At 38.4% G+C, this 16,353-nt stretch overlaps 2 protein-coding genes across 2 annotated transcripts; one reads left to right on the top strand and one right to left on the bottom strand.

Annotated features, from left to right (window-relative positions):
- Positions 1-363: 363 nt before the first annotated feature.
- LOC111321096 (uncharacterized) lies at positions 364-9,809 on the top strand. The gene is made up of 4 exons (XM_022923880.2): positions 364-972; positions 6,042-6,228; positions 6,686-6,734; positions 7,074-9,809. Exons 1-4 carry the CDS (start codon positions 393-395, stop codon positions 7,560-7,562), a joined length of 1,305 nt encoding a protein of 434 aa, XP_022779615.1. The 5' UTR covers positions 364-392; the 3' UTR covers positions 7,563-9,809.
- On the bottom strand, positions 9,705-16,263 carry LOC111321043 (NADH dehydrogenase (ubiquinone) complex I, assembly factor 6). Its single transcript, XM_022923814.2, has 10 exons — positions 15,651-16,263; positions 15,375-15,474; positions 14,869-14,949; positions 14,396-14,437; positions 13,920-13,976; positions 12,444-12,546; positions 12,048-12,181; positions 11,288-11,389; positions 10,947-11,003; positions 9,705-10,315 (listed from the first exon to the last, which is right to left on the bottom strand). The coding sequence occupies exons 1-10, from the start codon at positions 15,836-15,838 to the stop codon at positions 10,190-10,192; spliced, it is 990 nt and encodes a 329-aa protein (XP_022779549.1). The 5' UTR covers positions 15,839-16,263; the 3' UTR covers positions 9,705-10,189.
- Between the last annotated feature and the right edge of the window lie 90 nt (positions 16,264-16,353).

Genomic DNA, 16,353 nt, shown 5'->3' with positions numbered 1-16,353 from the left:
TTCAAGAACTGAATGTAGCCCTTCCTTACCAGATTTGACTAACATGTAACCTAATTCTCCCTTGATATCCATACATTGTCCAGCAATCAAATAATGAGAATATTCAAAGTTGTCAGGTAAAAGTTGCCATCTTGATCTAGCACCAAATTCTCATAACAAATTTACAAGGAATTGTGTGGCAGCTGGAGGGGAGAATTATCAATCATCTTGCGAGTTGAAAATTTGATATTCCAAAGGGACCCCTTTAACTCTCTGAAGAAATTCCTCTGAACCATTCTGCACTTTTGCCTTTTTCTTTTTCTTCTTTAAAGCGATTCCCAGGAATATAGACAACATTTCCCCTCTAAATCTTGGCATTCGATTCCTCCTTAGTCCCCTTCTTCCAAAACAATATGGCGGATAGCTGTTCTGAGCTTGACCTAAATTTAGAACTACCTTTCCCAATTTTAGAGCAAGAGTTGTCCGTAGCGTGCAATCAGGTGGATGAACTTTCTGAGAAAGGAAACCGCCCAAAGGCTGTGGAGTTCAAACTAACTTCTGAGAAATGCTTCATGTGTGAACTTGAGCATAACAGTCCAGAATTTGGACCTTTCTGCGCTGTTTGTCACGACTTTTTATTTCCGAATGCACTACTTGTGCTCGGAACAGAAATCGAAAACACACATTTAGGGGCTACTTGCGAAAGTGTATCATCGCAATCTGCAACATGTGAAAGCAGTGAAACAATTGTCAATTCTGGAGGCGGCGTAGAGTCAGAAGATCCCGAAGATAGTGGATGCGAAAGTGAAAACGAAACTAAACTGTCACCGGAAAACAGCGAACTTGCCATAAACCATCCCTCGATATCACGAAGTAAACTACCCTATTTATCACTTTATGAACATATTAGACCACAAAACTTCATCGCAGAGCGACTTGCAAACGAGTTGAGCTTTGTCGAGGAAGATTTGTTTGGAAAATTACCGCCAGAAAGTGAGTGGTTTTGTTTTTGTTTTGCGAAGTTAAATGTCTTATGTTGCGACTATTTTGTGCTATGCGACGAAAAAAGCATTTTTACTGCCTGCGATGTTGCGAAATTGTGTGAAAGTTTCCCACTATCATAAAAACTGCTTTTATTTTAACATGGGAAATACATCTAGTTGGAATACATGAAGGGAATAAGGGATTGAGAAAGATACCAAGTTGCTTCATTATTATGGAAGGAGAGGAGATGGGCGGGTTGGTCAATCAAAATCCATGAAATTATACTACACATCTTTAAAATATATTTGCAAAATTGAGCTCAAGCTCTGCTGAGATTTGTCATCTGTGGGGGTTAAATAAAATTATTTTTAAAGAATTCACATCCCTCTTTTGAGGATGCAAGATTAAGGATGCATTGTTTTTGTCCTTTACAAGTGCCCTCGTCAACTTGTTATTGCAAAAATGAAGGTGTTGTGGCAGCTTGTTTTGAAAGCAATTCACATGACTGTGTAGTGGCTTCCTGTAGAAACCCATTATTGCAAGTTGTTGCACAGTGTGTTCTAGACTTAAGAAAAGGGACATCCTTTCAGCCTAGATGATATAAATAATACAGACTACAGATAAGGGGGTAGCGTTACCTTTGGCTCAGAAGCAAAACTTATCAGTGCGCGGTGAAAAAAATCATAACATTTTTAGTTTTTTCTTCATCTTGCAAAATTATTTGAGAATGACAGACTAATGCAGCAACTCATGCGACGTGACAGACTTTTCGCATACAAGAAGAAGGGTTAAAATGCAACGTTTTTGTTGCTTTTTATTGCTCTTGGCACTCTCTCTACTGAATGTAACCACAACATCTTCTTCAGCTTCGCCTGGGTATCAAAATGGAGCTGGTTGCTTTGGTTTTGGTGTATTTTTCACAAATATCCTGCCATCTTCAGTTTGCATCAGTGTGCGTGCTAGATCTGTTGGTTTTTTCTGCACCAAAATTTTCCTTAGCTCGTTGGTCGAAACACGGTTCTACCTGTTTAGTTATTGCTGGACACGACCCCCCACTTGATATTACAGTCTGGATGGATATTTCTAGTAATCCACGTCCTACAAACGATTTAATTGATATCTGCTCTGGCGGTTAAAATCTGGTTCATGGCGGAAGTTTTCATACTTCAAGGTCGATTCTAACAACAAGCACATCAAACAATGGACTGGGAGCAAGGTTTGGAATTCCATCGTTAATTCAATGCGGTCAACTGTCATCTCTGGTTATATTAGGCCAGTGTTTCGTACGCTCACGGACGTTCCTATTGATCGATCACAATGTTCTTGTTGTTCGACTTGAACAACAAGCACATCAAACAATGGACCGAGAGCATGGTTTGGAATTCCATCGCTGATTAGAATGCGGCCGACTATCACCTCCGGTTATAATACGCCAGTGTCTCACACACTCACGGGCGTTCCTATTGATAGATCACAGTGCTCTTCACCAATGGAACTAATTCAATGAAACTCTGCTATTTGAATACAAGATCTATCAAAAGCAAATCTACGGACTTTCTGTGCTGTCAGATTGTGTCCTGTGGATATTTTCGCATTTACTGAAACCTGGTTTACCGAAAGAGACTCAGCTCATAGAGCGGAGGTGACTCCGCCAGGCTACTTGTTATATGATCATGCGAGATCTGGACACTCTGGGGGTGGTAGAGCTTTATTGTGCCATGACAGTATTAGCGTAACGAAAATCGCGGCTGACGAGAAAAAGTCATTCAAGTTCTCTGAGTGGATCATTCTTGGTTGGGGCTCTCGGAAAGTCCGCGTCATTGTTGTGTATCACGTGCAGTATTCTTCTTCTCATCCTGTGACTGTTGATGTCTTCTTTGAGGAGTTCTCAGCCTATCTCGACTCAATCATTCTTTCCTCACAGCCGTTGCTGATAATTGGTGACTTTACTATTTGTGTAGCTGTTGTCAGGGATCCTGTTTGCATGAAATTTCTTGATCTTCTCTAAGCAATGGATCTGCTGCAGCATGTTACTATGCCAACTCACGAGTCGGGGCACGCATTAGATCTAATTATCACACGGCAATGCGACGCTCTGGTCAAGGATCCACCTGTTAGCGATTATCTTATATCTGATCACTGGTCTGTTACTTGTCTGCTCAATCTCGACAAGCCAATAATCACCAGGAAGAAGAAAACTTTCAGAAATATTAAGAATATCGACACTGCTGCACTCTCTAATGAGCTTGCTGCTTCAGCTTTGTGTAGTTACACTCCAGACGATCTCAACGATCTGGTGCACTGTTATAACACCACTCTTGCGTCTGCATTAGACCATCATGCTCCACTTGTTACTAGATCTATTTCAGTGCGTCCTCTGGTTCCTTGGTTTAACAGTGATATTAAGGAAGTGAGAAAGGAGAGGGGTAAGGCAGAGAGAAGATGGCAGTGCACTGGCCTCCTTTCTGATTTACGGAGGTATAAGGACATGAGAAATAAAACTAACAACCTTATGATGGAGGCGTGCAGGGTGTTTTACAGAGAACTCATCGATGAGAACTGTGGCAACCAGAAGAGATTATTCTCAGTAACAAAGCGGTTGCTTGGTGGCGGTCGTGAAACTCAATTTCCATCTTTTAAGGATAAAGCTACTCTTGCCAATAAGTTGGGTGAATTTTTCGCCCAGAAGATTGTCACTATTCAGGATAAGCTTGATGAAATGTCAGTTGATGTGTCAACTCGTAACACTGACCCCCAGCCTGAAGTATCTTTGATTGAGCCAATGACCAGTTTCACTCTGCTCACTGAACATCAAGTATGGAAACTGATTGAGGCCATGCCCAAGAAGTCATGTGCGCTTGATCCTATGCCAACTCCCCTTCTTGTTTCCTGTATTGACACTCTGCTCCCTTTTATAACCAAGATCATTAATCTTTCACTGCAGAATGGTATATTTACTGACCAGTGGAAACGTGCCTTGGTCCATCCCCTGTTGAAGAAGCTCGGACTGGAACCGATTTTTTCAGAATTTCAGACCAGTCATGTTACAATTCCTCCATTTTGTCCGTTATATTTACAACTGTTACAGTAACAATTATTTCTTTGTGAACTGCATGCAGTAACTAGATATATTACACGACTTGGGCAGTCAGAGGGCCAATAACTAAAATCAACTAATCAAAATGCTCTATTGCCGGTCAATATTCTCTCAGTATTGGACCGGGCACTGTCCCAAATGGTCCCAAATGATACCGCACTTGTCTCCCTTTAAACTTCAGTCGTAAAATAAATCTCTTATTAACCAAGCTTGCTTGGGACCATACTGGAAGAATATTGGCCCTCGCTCTTTTTTGTACAGACCTCGCTGCGCTCGGTCCGTACTGTCAAGACCTCAGGCCAATATTCTCCCAGTATGGCCCTCATGCTTGGTTAATAAGATATATATATAACTTACAGAAAAGGCCGTGTTCATACAGACGCATGGTCAGATGGTCACCACTAACATCTATCCAGAGCTGCAGTTGTCTTGTCATGTGCATCATAGCACAGAGACAGCCTTGCTCAAAGTTATGAACAATGTTTTCCTGAAAATGAACTCGCAACACGTGTCTCTGTTGATCCATTTGGATCTTAGTGCGTCGTTTGACATGGTTGATCATTTCATCTTGCTAGATCGGCTTACCAAGGTTGTTGGCTTGCAGGGTAAAGCACATGACTGGTTCCACTCGTACCTGTCTGGTCTGAGTCAATGAGTTGCAATTGATGGATTGATGTCAAGGGAATTTTTTTCTGGACTGCGGTGTTCCCCAGGGTTCCTGCCTGGGTCCACTGTTGTTTGTTATTTACACCTCTTCCCTCTTTAAGATCACTGAACATCACCTTCCTCAAGCCCACTGTTACACCGATGACACCCAACTCTACCTCAGCTTCAGGCCAGGTGATGATGATGCCCAGGATGTCACGCACTGCGCTATGGAAGTATGCATTAAGGACATTTGAAAGTGGATGATTGATGGGCAGCTGCTATTGAATGACATGAAGACTGAGTTTCTTGCTACCAGAACTCGTCAGCAGTTAAGCAAACTTCGTTCTTCTAGCATAGAAGTTGGCAACCAGAAGATTGATCGTTCTCTCAGCATTAGGAACCTTGGCGTTATGTTAGATGAATCTCTTGGGATGAACAGCCATATTAACCAGATATGCAAGGCCTCCTTCTATTATATTCATAACATTAGGTGTATATCAAAATACCTATCCAAGGAATGCAGACAATCATTAGTCCATGCTTATGTAACTTCAAGGCTGGATTATTGCAATAGCATATTATATGGGTTACCCAAGTACCAGCCATCAAAATTACAACGCATACAGAATATGGCAGCCAGGCTTATAATGGACACAATGAAATTCGATCATACTAATCCTGTACTATTCAACCTTCATTGGCTGCCATTAAATTGTCGTATTCAATTCAAGATCTTGATGATTACTTTTAAGGCAATTCATGGCAGGGCTCCTAGTTATTTATTAAGTAACCTGATCTGTATTAGATCATTGTCTAGATATTTGTTATGCAATAATAATAATACCATATTTTTAGAAAGTCCAAAAGGGGTTATGCGCACACCTTTAGGTGCCCGCTCGTCTCATGCCTCTGCGTCTGCGCTGTGGAACAGCTTGCCTGTGCATATCCGCTCGATTGATTTGCTAGAGCTATTTAAGAAATCTCTTAAGACCTATCTTTTTAAGCTAGCATTTTAGATTTGCACTACAATCTTATCAGTATTTTGTACTTATTTATTTATTTTTTATTCATTCATTCATTTATTGTAATTATGTATTGTAAATGATATCTTTATTGTAATTATTTACTTTAAATGTTAATTCTCCTGGATTGTAAAGCACCTTTGATCATCCTATAATGTTAAAGGGCACTATATAAGTAAATTATTAGATTATTATTATTATTATTAACATGAACTGTCACTCAATATTGCTTGGTTGCTCCATCATTGGATGGTGCTATCCATGATTTGAATAGGGAAGAAAAAGCTTGACTGTTTCCTTTTTTGTTCCAGTGCTGCTCATAATATTTTCTTTTTTGGACGATATATCTTTGTGTATGGTGGGGCAAGTCTGTCAATGGTGGCAGGAACTCGCTGGAGAACGCAACGAATGGGAGAAGCATGTACGCACTAGATGGCCATTGTTACCGTGCGACCAACAGAGTTCTGTCAAATCCTGGCAGAAACTCTACATGAAGCTGTAAGTGTTGTGAAATGAGATACATCTTGGCATGAATTTTTGTTTTTCACTTGAGATACAGGTTGGAGTAATATTAATTTTAAAATTGAAGCTTTGTGCAAAGTGGGGCAATATGCAGGCTTTGGTCATGATAACAAAGGAAAAAAGAACTCTGAGCTTTAACCCTGTTGATGTTAAGCTTTTGAGGACTAGAAAAGGGAACAAAACTCCTTTTGGATTTTTTTTAACTAGCATTTAAAATATGATTTGACAAGACAATCCCAAAAAAAGAAGTCACAATTTTCTTGTCATTTATGGCTCTAAGCAACAAGTAACAAATCTTGTAGCTGGTTGCACATATATTAGAGGTAATGTTTATCATTCTACCCTATTCTGACACTTGATATTTTTCTGACCAGGGTTTTCATCCTTCATAGAATGGTCTTATAGATATTATCATTTTCTTTAAACATCCCAGGTTACAAAGTGTTGCTTGCAGAAGATGTTTTGAACAGGGATGTGTTCAGGTGAGTTCTGTCATTTATTAAGAGGCTAATGTAGCAGGGTTGTTGGCCATGTAGACAAGATTACATGGCAAGTGCTGAGCATCATACCAGTCTGGCTTCCCCTGACTTGTCATGTCCTGCTAAGCTCCAGTTAGAAGGAATTGTTTAGGCACCATATTCAGGATCTTCCTCCCTTAGAATTATTTGAAAATTTCAATATTAAAATGCATGAAGTAGAGCAAAATAAATAGTGATTTGCCAGTGAATGGAAAATAATTATCTTTGAAATTTTTTACATAGATTGCTGTTGACCATTCATTATATTGTATCACAAATTTTGATCAAATTTAACCTTGGCAGCATTCCCCAGAAGACAACCTCGTAAACTCATGGAGGAACAAAAGACTCAAAAGTGAACTGAGAGGAATTATCATGGATCCCCCAGAGGGCATCCAGGCACGCCCATTAGACAACAGTTTATCATATTGGCAAGCTTCAATAAAGGGCCCGCCTAACTGCCCTTATGAAGGAGGCCTTTTCTTTCTTCACTTGGAAATACCAAAGAGCTATCCTATGAGGCCACCAATTCCCAGATTCATCACAAAAATCTTTCATCCAAACATCAGTTGTCATGGTGACATAGGGGTGGATATGCTCGGACAAAACTGGAGTCTTGCATTGACTATTCCAAAGGTCCTGGTTAGTATACAGTCTCTCTTGACAGATCCCTATTGCCATATCAGTATGGAACCTGACATTGCTCAGTTGTATGAAAGGGACAGAGAACAATATAACAGAATAGCTAGAGAATGGACTATAAAATATGCACAGGTGCATCTGTCTTGCTGACAACAATGCTCAGATCTGTTGAGGATTTTTTTTTTACCAGTGCTACTAAGGAGAAACTAACATATGTTGAGGTTGGTTTATACTTGGTGACAATTTAGTGGAAGACATCTCTGCAACAAACTGCCATTTGTGTTACAGTTACTGTAGTACGTCCAAAACAAGTCACTTCAATCTGTTTTCTCAATGCAGTTATCCACATGAATTCAAATAAGTCGGATTTTAAGTGACCTTTTGAAGGTACAAAATTCTGCTCCATGTCACTTGAAACAAAAATGTCATATTGACCTGTCCCTGTTTCAGGTTTCAACCTCTTGAACATAGTGTTCCCTAACCTACTGTAAAGTGTTTTTAATTCTTTTTCATGGAGATTATATTGGGTAGCCTCATTGATATGCTGTATTTAAATGGTTAATACTACTAAGAAATTTGCTTGGCGCAAGACATAAGACTCTCTGTCTGCTAAAAGTTCAACAGAATGCTACTTACTATTACAATGAAGCCATTGAAAAGAAATCAAATCTGAGGTAATTCTCCCATCACAAGACCATATATTTCATTACAGGCTGTTTGTGATAATCTGGTATCAGGGCAATATCATTTGGATATTAAATATTGTATCTCCTCTCAAGTGATTTAAGATTGTGAGGATTATCACCCTGAGAGGGTGTGAGAGAGTTAAAAAGGATAGTTTCTGTTTGCAGAGTCAGTCAAAAAGTTAAATTTCACTTTTTTTTTTAAGGAAAGGGAGAAACATATTTTAATAAACATTAGTTCATAATCACAAATAGAAAAATATTTAAAGTAACCCCACCAATGCTTATTGGAAAGGAGGCTGTAGACAGCCAGTTTGGTGTGTATAGCACTAATCTGGCTTTAAACAAGATTGAGCTGAATAATTTTCCACTATATGCAATCAAAGTTTTTTTTTAAACTTTGGTAGATATGATACAGACTAAAGTGACCTCTTGTTCAGTAGACAATAGGGACCTTAAGAAACCATGATGGCGACGCCAAAGAAGACTTCGATTAAAAAATGAATTTCTACTCTTAGTTAGAATTTCAAAAATGGCTGCAGGAGCTTACTGTCTCATACAGCGCCACGGCTCAACTTCAGCATGACATATAAGGTAGCCGTTGAGTTCCAAATGGAAGTTTCAGTTCACAGACGACGCAAATTTTGGCGATTTCACATTGTTGTTTTACATAGGACAGCTAAGAAATGTACAAAGTTTCAAAACGCATGTGCTGAGCTATTGTTCTGCCAACTAGATGTCTTGTTTTTCACGTCCTCGTTGCCATCGCTGTCGTGGTTTCTTAAGGTCCCTAATAAGTTGTTGTCAGTGGCTCCTACACAGAGGCAGCTAAGGTAATAGGCCTTTTGCAGCTGGGGTCACGTGATCAATCTTAGATATATATTATGGGATATAACTTGAAGAATACCAGAGATGGAAAGAGCATATCGAAAATACCAAAATGGCCAAGTTTGGGTCCTGGGAATTACAGAGCACTGTTTTTACAGTGGTTTGAACTTTCGGAAAATTTAGAGGATTTGTATGAAAGATGTTGCTGGAGAGCAAGGCCTTGCTCTCCAGCAACTTTTTCCATATAAACCTTGTTATTTATTAAAAAAATTCAGAGTGTCATCAAATCTCATTTTTGAATAATGGAGGCCTCAAACTTGGCCATTTTGTTATTTTCTAAATGCTTTTTCCTTTTCTGAATTCGGCTAAGTTATAGCCCATAATTTCATGAAAAGTAGGTCACGTGATGGCTTAGCTGCAAAAGGCCTATTAAACCTGTGCAGATGCTTTGCCTAACTACTGTATCAAGTTTTCGGTTAACTCTTTAATCCCAAGAGTGACCAGTGTCTAATTTCTTTGTACAATATCACCCCTGAATCACTTATTAAGGTCATGAGAATAAAGGAAATGATCACCCTCTAAAGAAGCTCTTGGTTGTTAAACAAATTCTCCTTGTCAGCACTTTAGGGAATGTACAGAGAACAGTATGGAGAATATAAAAGGGTTAAATACATCACGTAGCCTGGGAGTAGGCCCTTATTATAAGTCCTGTGCCTTGAGCGTTTCTTTGCAGGTCAAGAAACACTCATGCAGTAGTATTTTTAATAAAGACCTGTGGTAATTCTGTGAGGCTTTCCTCTTTATTTCCTTTAGATTTATATAAGACAAGGAAGGAGAAGAGAAAGGTTTCAATTGACATTGTAATAATAAAAATAATAAAATAATACATCTGTCCCTACTCCTTGGGCAATTAGTTTCAATCCATAATTTGCTAGCATTCCTTGTTCTTGAGGAGAATACTGGGGGAAAAGAGGCCTGAAGCTTGATATGATGGGATGGTCACTGCGGCAGAACCATAACAATGCCTAATTACATCAACCTCCATGAAACCTGCAATTATGTGCACATCTATTGCAGGGTTTTTTCAGAAATCATTACATTGTCTGTTTTCACTCACTCATGACTTTACAAAAGAAGTAGATTACCGGCAGTTCTGACTTAACCTTTGATGTTCAAAATTAAATTGGTGTAACTCTCCTTATACAGAAACCTGTGGTCTTAGCCCTCCATTTTATTGATGGTATTTACTGAAAACTTCATATAGTTTCATAGCCCTGTCCATGCATGTTTAAGCAAGAGCAGTGGCAACAAGTGATTTCGTTCTCTCAGGGTGGGATGAAAGATGTCAAAGTCCACCTTTTGGATCTGTGTAAGATAAGTTCGACATGAAACCTATCAAATCAAGAGATTGAGAATTAGTTAATGGTAAAATAGGTATTGGGCAACTTGCAATAATGATACTGAAGGAAATCAGCCTGCCATACTGGGTAGCAAGTAATGCATTGGAACATTTTTTTTTCACTATGAAAGTCATTTTTTGTGCCTTATGTGCCCTGAAGAATGCTCTTCTATATGACATGTACAGATTTGTACCACTTAATTGATTGGCCAAGAGTTTTCTTTTAGGGGAAAAATATAAACTGGAGGGGAAAAAGGGGGGAAAAATATAAACTGGGGGATTGTTAGTTAATCCAATACCACATTCACAGAGCTAACATTGTATGAATTGTATAGCAGACGGTAAGGAGGATTATTGATGAGATCAAAGGGGTAAAGCCTAAGGATCATGGAAACGACAGGTACCCTTAGTCACTATATATCAGATAACATCTTGACCAAGTTGTTAGCTGATCACTGATTGACTACTGGCCAACTGTCGATTTTTGGTCAACTGACCAGATGTGGTGATTTATGAAACATATGAAGATTAAAAAAAAATTACAATAAGGTACAGGATATGGATTAAATATATTTGTATCCATCCTTGATTAAATAGTATCTTCTGAATTGACTTTTAACATACCATTGGCAAAAATGCTCTTGATGCTGGTTTAGGGGCGTCAGATATCAGTGTTTGTGCCTGTGGTTACAAGCATTAAAAAATTCATTTTAGGAAAAATGAATGTTCCATAAAATATCTGAAAACTGAACCTTTTAACTCTGAGATTTGATTGTTAATTCTCCCCTCTAGTGGCTACACATTTACTTGTAAATTAGTTATAAGAATTTGGTGTTAGATCAAGATAACAATTTTTACTTGATAAGTTAAGTATTTTCATCAATTGTTTGCTGGATTTTGTATGGAAATTATAGGGAGAAGTTACATGTTCATCACTTCTTGGAGTTAAAGGGTTAAACACATACTTTTGAAAGATGTGCGTGTGCCAAACTGGCCAGCTCATATGTAACTTCTTTCACTGGCTGTTGTTTTCTTCCTCTGATAATATCCTCGTGTGATACCCCATGCTAGCAATAAAAAGAAAAGAAATGTTATAGTGAAAGATGTTTGTGTTTTTCCATGGCCATCCATGGGACAAAGAAAATAAATCTGAGTTTCCCACAAGGACTTGAACATCAGGCCCCAATTGTTCGAAGGATGGATAATGCTATACACTGGATAAATCTCTATCCGGTGGATAGCAGAGTATGTTTTGGTAAAGGCTGATAGTTTCGAAAGAAACTGTTTGGGGCTGCATCGGTGGGAGTAACGAAATAATTTGGATATATCAACAAAGTTGAAATGGTAAATTAGCCACCGTAATGATTACAAAAGCTGACGTTTCGAGCGTTAGCCCTTCGTCGGAGCAAATCATTCGCTCCGACGAAGGGCTAACACTCGAAACGTCAGCTTTTGTAATCATTACGGTGGCTAATTTACCATTTCAACTTTGTTGATATATCCAAATTATTATGTTTTGGTAACACTTATCTGCTGGATAGTGATGTATCTGTTGGATAGCATTATCTGCCCTTTGAACAACCGGAGCCAGGTCTTTAACAGGAGATACTGGTTCATGACATAAATATCTTGTTTACTCCCTCAGTAATTTCTCAAGTTCCATTCCCCCACAGAAACAGCCAAATTTTGATTTTTGCAATGTGAAACTTCAGGCTACTTTGTCACCTTTATCAGTATGTCATTTGGTAGGTAAACTTTTCCCTTGCTGCCATGGAAAGGTGTGGACCTCAGTGCTGTTGCCACACCTATAGCTTTGCCAAGATGGCTTGCAGCATGGTCAGCTTGTACATCTCTTATTCCTGTGAGCAAATAATATAAATCAAAGTGAAATTCAACCACTGCTGCATTGTAGCAGCTTGTAATTCAAATTCTTGCTTTAACTTCCAAACTGCACAGTTTTCTCATTGCTTCGCCATTCGTGTGAGATCGGTTTTTGCTCGCAATTAAATGCGGAATTCCCTTGTCAAGTAATGAATTTTCCCACAGTATGATTTTGTATGCATACCAAAAAATATACCCCACAGTGGATTTGTCAAGAGTGCTGAGAAAAAAGACAGTTACCAAGACACTCTAAGACAAGATATAACACTGGTGACACTGAGTTTTCACTGTGTTCCTCCAAAGCATTTGCTGTCTCATGAGGTCTGTTGTCAAGGCTCCTCTCCTATCAAACAAAGTGTGATTACAGAAAAATTATCGAGTTTTTAAAGTACATAATGAACAGGGTATATATTGACTGATTGGTCAGTTCAGTTTTCATGTGGATGCTTTATCAGGTTATAGAACCCACATGTCCCTAGTCATGTCATAAAAGCTATAGAAGGCACTTTTTCTGGACTCAATAACATGATAAAGCCACTTGGGATTTTGGGAGAACACTCAGCCTTTGGCTCATGACTCATAAGTTTTCCTTGTGTTCTCCCAACATCTTGCATGGCTTTATCACATTTTGTAGTTCATCACTAAATTTTCTCCAATTCTCATTGGTTTAAATCGATCATGTGATGTGATAGTGTTCATTTGTGGAGAGACACTATTAGCCCATAGTGCCCATCCACGGAAAATACCTGGATGGATAGTACTCATCCATGAAAAATTTTGAATGGTTTGACAGCTGCGAAGTTAGGGAGATTGGAAAAACGACTTTTCAATTCTGACAGGTATAATGTATTATTTAGCCAATATACGGTTATGAATTATTGACATCTGTGACAGGGTGTACGCATGAATAAATATTTTCAAGATTGATCTGCATTTAGTGGGTTTTGATTATTTTTCAACTGGTACACAGAAGAAAATTTAGTGGTGAACAATAAAGACAGTAGAGTGTTCATGTCTTGGAACTATCAAATGATAGTTGCTCCTTGGAAATTTGACTTTCTCAAAACTAGTATATTTGCCTTCGAAGCTTTGCTTCTCAGACAAATATTTGTTTTAAGAACATCAAATTTCTGCGGGGCAACTATCAGCCAATAGTTCCTCAACAGAAACATTCAAAAGCCCAGAAATTGTTTTGTATTGCTTAAAGGGATTGTGGCACAGTTAACTCTGTATATATGAGACACCATCTAAGGTAAAGCCAGGAAACCATCTTAAACTTTTAAAGAGTTGGATATAAGTTGGGAAGAAGACGAAGAAAATACACATTTTTTCAACGACTAACTTGAGTGTGTATTAGGGAGGTGTCCATCTTTAAGGGTAGCTATAAGAGATGATATTTTTTCTGATCATCTGGGTTAAGGGAAGTCCTGAAATGGAGAGATGTTGGTAACAGTGACTGAAATTTTGACACGCTTCTTGGAAGTCATCACCAAAGTCAAGGTGATGTCTTCACTCCAGATTAAAAGTTCTTTTGAGGACCACCTAAACCCTGATGATCACACTACCTGATCAACTGTTACTCTTTAATTCAAATAATTTTTCATGTTGTTTCATTGAAATTCCAATTAATAGAAATCAATATCCTCCAAAAGGTAGGAGACAAATTTTTTTCATGAAAAAAATCTCCAGATGGAAGAGAGAATGTAACATGCTTACTCGTGCATCTATGAGGCGTGAAAACCAGCGCTTTGTCAGTTTGAATTTTGTGACAGCCTGAGTGAGACAAAAAGAAGCATCTTAAAGATAACTGTTGAGAAAAGTACAAGACTATAGTTCCAGATGCCATTTAATCTCCTTTCATAAATAGTCGGTTCATTCAACATTCTGTGATATGCATGCAAAGAAGTCTTTCTGGCTTAAGTTTTGAGTGAGAATTCTATCATGACACCAAGAGGGCTAATTTTTGTCATGCAAAAGAATAGAAATTTCTCCTTTTTAGGCTTGTCATTTATGAAAGAGGTTTATAGGACACATTTTCAGTTTAAAGAATGTTTAACTTAGTGTAAATCCAATTCCAAGTTGAATGATTAACATTCACTCACCAATGAAACGTCAGTTAAAATAATCAAAGTTTTGATGAGGATATTAATTACACAAAATGTTACAAAAAGAGGAAGTCAAGAAAGCCTGACCTCAGCTAATTCCAATGCTACAGGCTGCTGTGGGGGATTTCCCTGAAATGCAACACATAAAGTTATAGATATTATATATGCAAGGCTAAAAAGATTAAGAAAAATTATTAAAATGTGAAAACCAAATGTTTTCGGCTGTTTGCCATCATCAGGGTTGAAAGTGTTGACCATCTGTACATACATATATATCTTATGTGATTCCCGATGGGAAAAGTTTGAGGCCATCATCAACCCTGATGATGGCAAACAGCCGAAAACGTTTGGTTTTAACATTTTAATAATTTTTCTTAATCTTTTTAGCCTTGCATATATAATATCTCTTATTAATTAAGCGAACATTATGGACACCTAAAGTTATATTACACACATGCATCCTTTCAGTGTCTTTTTGACAGTCTTCCTCTTGTTCATCACCACGATAAATCCGTTATTAACTACAGTATTGCTAAATACTTGATCATTCATAATTTCACCAGGAAAGTGTCTTCAAGTGTATCTCTCCAGAACTGGAGCCTCATTCTCCCAATAACTGGATCACTAACAGAATCCTGGACCTTAACAGATGAGAAAAGAACAAATTGTTTCAATTTTTTTTTTATTTTTAATAAACCCAACACATTATAAATACAATTATGAAAAGCAAAGACCTATTAATTATTAACCTGAAGTTTTCTGCCACAAAATGCAGGCAACGCAACTCAAATTTGTGGGAAGTATGAAAGAAGAGTATAGCAAGAGAGAGAGATTTTAATAAACTCTAGTTTACCCATCTTGCAAGAAACTGTAGTGGAGCTAATTACATGGAAGCTTAAACTTTCAAAGCTTTTTTTTGTGTGTGAGTGGTATAATACAACTGTTATTTTAGGGGGGGGTTGCACAGGGGGTGGGAGAGGAGGGCGTTTGTCCCAACGGAATCGCTGAATCAAAAAATTTCCCCGCTGTAAAGGGGGATATACAATATAAATATTGCTACACTCACCCTGGCTAGTTCTACATTGAATGCTCTCACAGCAAACACCGATGTTCTACAGATTTTAGGCAGCAGTAACAAACAGAGGTAGTTCTCGTAATCCAGATTCCTATGTTAATATCAAGCAAAGGATTAAATTATCAGCAGTGTACTATTCAATTCGAGTTATAATTTGTGCCGGTATCTTCAGAGTTAACAGAGGGGAAGTCATCTAACTCTGGTATATTGCACGTAGCAGTTGCGTTATTTACCGCACAGAAATAAGATAATTTTGAACAGCACTACCTGACCAAGTTCATACAATATTGGGAGGCAGTCTGTGTTGTGTTTGCCACGTTCCTTACTCCTACAGTCCAAAATCGTTTCCGGCGAGCTCGTGCAAAACAATTTCTTCCATTCAAAATGGCCGCCATGTTGTTAGTGATCCAGGCCCCCTCGGATTTGAATCCCGGGCGAAATGTATTGCGTGACATAAATGCGTGACTTTAGGGTAAAACAAGCTTCAGTTTTTTTCTTTGACGTCGAGAAGGGATTGTGCACCCCAAAAAAGGTGCTGAAGATGTCTCGGCATACTCTAATTTTTATTTCATTTTTATTTTTGCCATGCCAGCTACACAACTTCATTTATTTACCATACTGGCATCCTGTTTGGGCTCCAGCCTACATGTTACTTATAATAATTTATTTCATTACAAGTTGATATCGAAACCTTTAGAATTTCTTGAACTGACACCTAAAGTTCTTGAATAACCGTGGATAGATAAATGATGTTTTGTGTTGCCTGGTAAAGGCATCTCTCACGTCCTCACAATCATCTGTCACAATCTTCCATTGAAAATGGACCACAGAGGAATGGTGGATTCATGAAACAAAGGCAAAAGTGGTGCTCTTTGTAGGGCCACCCATACACAAAGTTCAACCCCTCTAGGAGGCATGAAAAGAAGTGTTCAGGATGTAGCAATGTGGGCTAGGGTTAAAGAGGAGAAGT

The sequence above is a fragment of the Stylophora pistillata genome, chromosome 3 (genome assembly GCF_964205215.1).
Source record: "Stylophora pistillata chromosome 3, jaStyPist1.2, whole genome shotgun sequence".
In the NCBI taxonomy this organism is placed as follows: Eukaryota; Metazoa; Cnidaria; class Anthozoa; order Scleractinia; family Pocilloporidae; genus Stylophora; species Stylophora pistillata.
The sequence above is the reverse complement of the archived record's forward strand: the minus strand, read 5'-3'. Positions and strand labels throughout refer to the sequence as shown.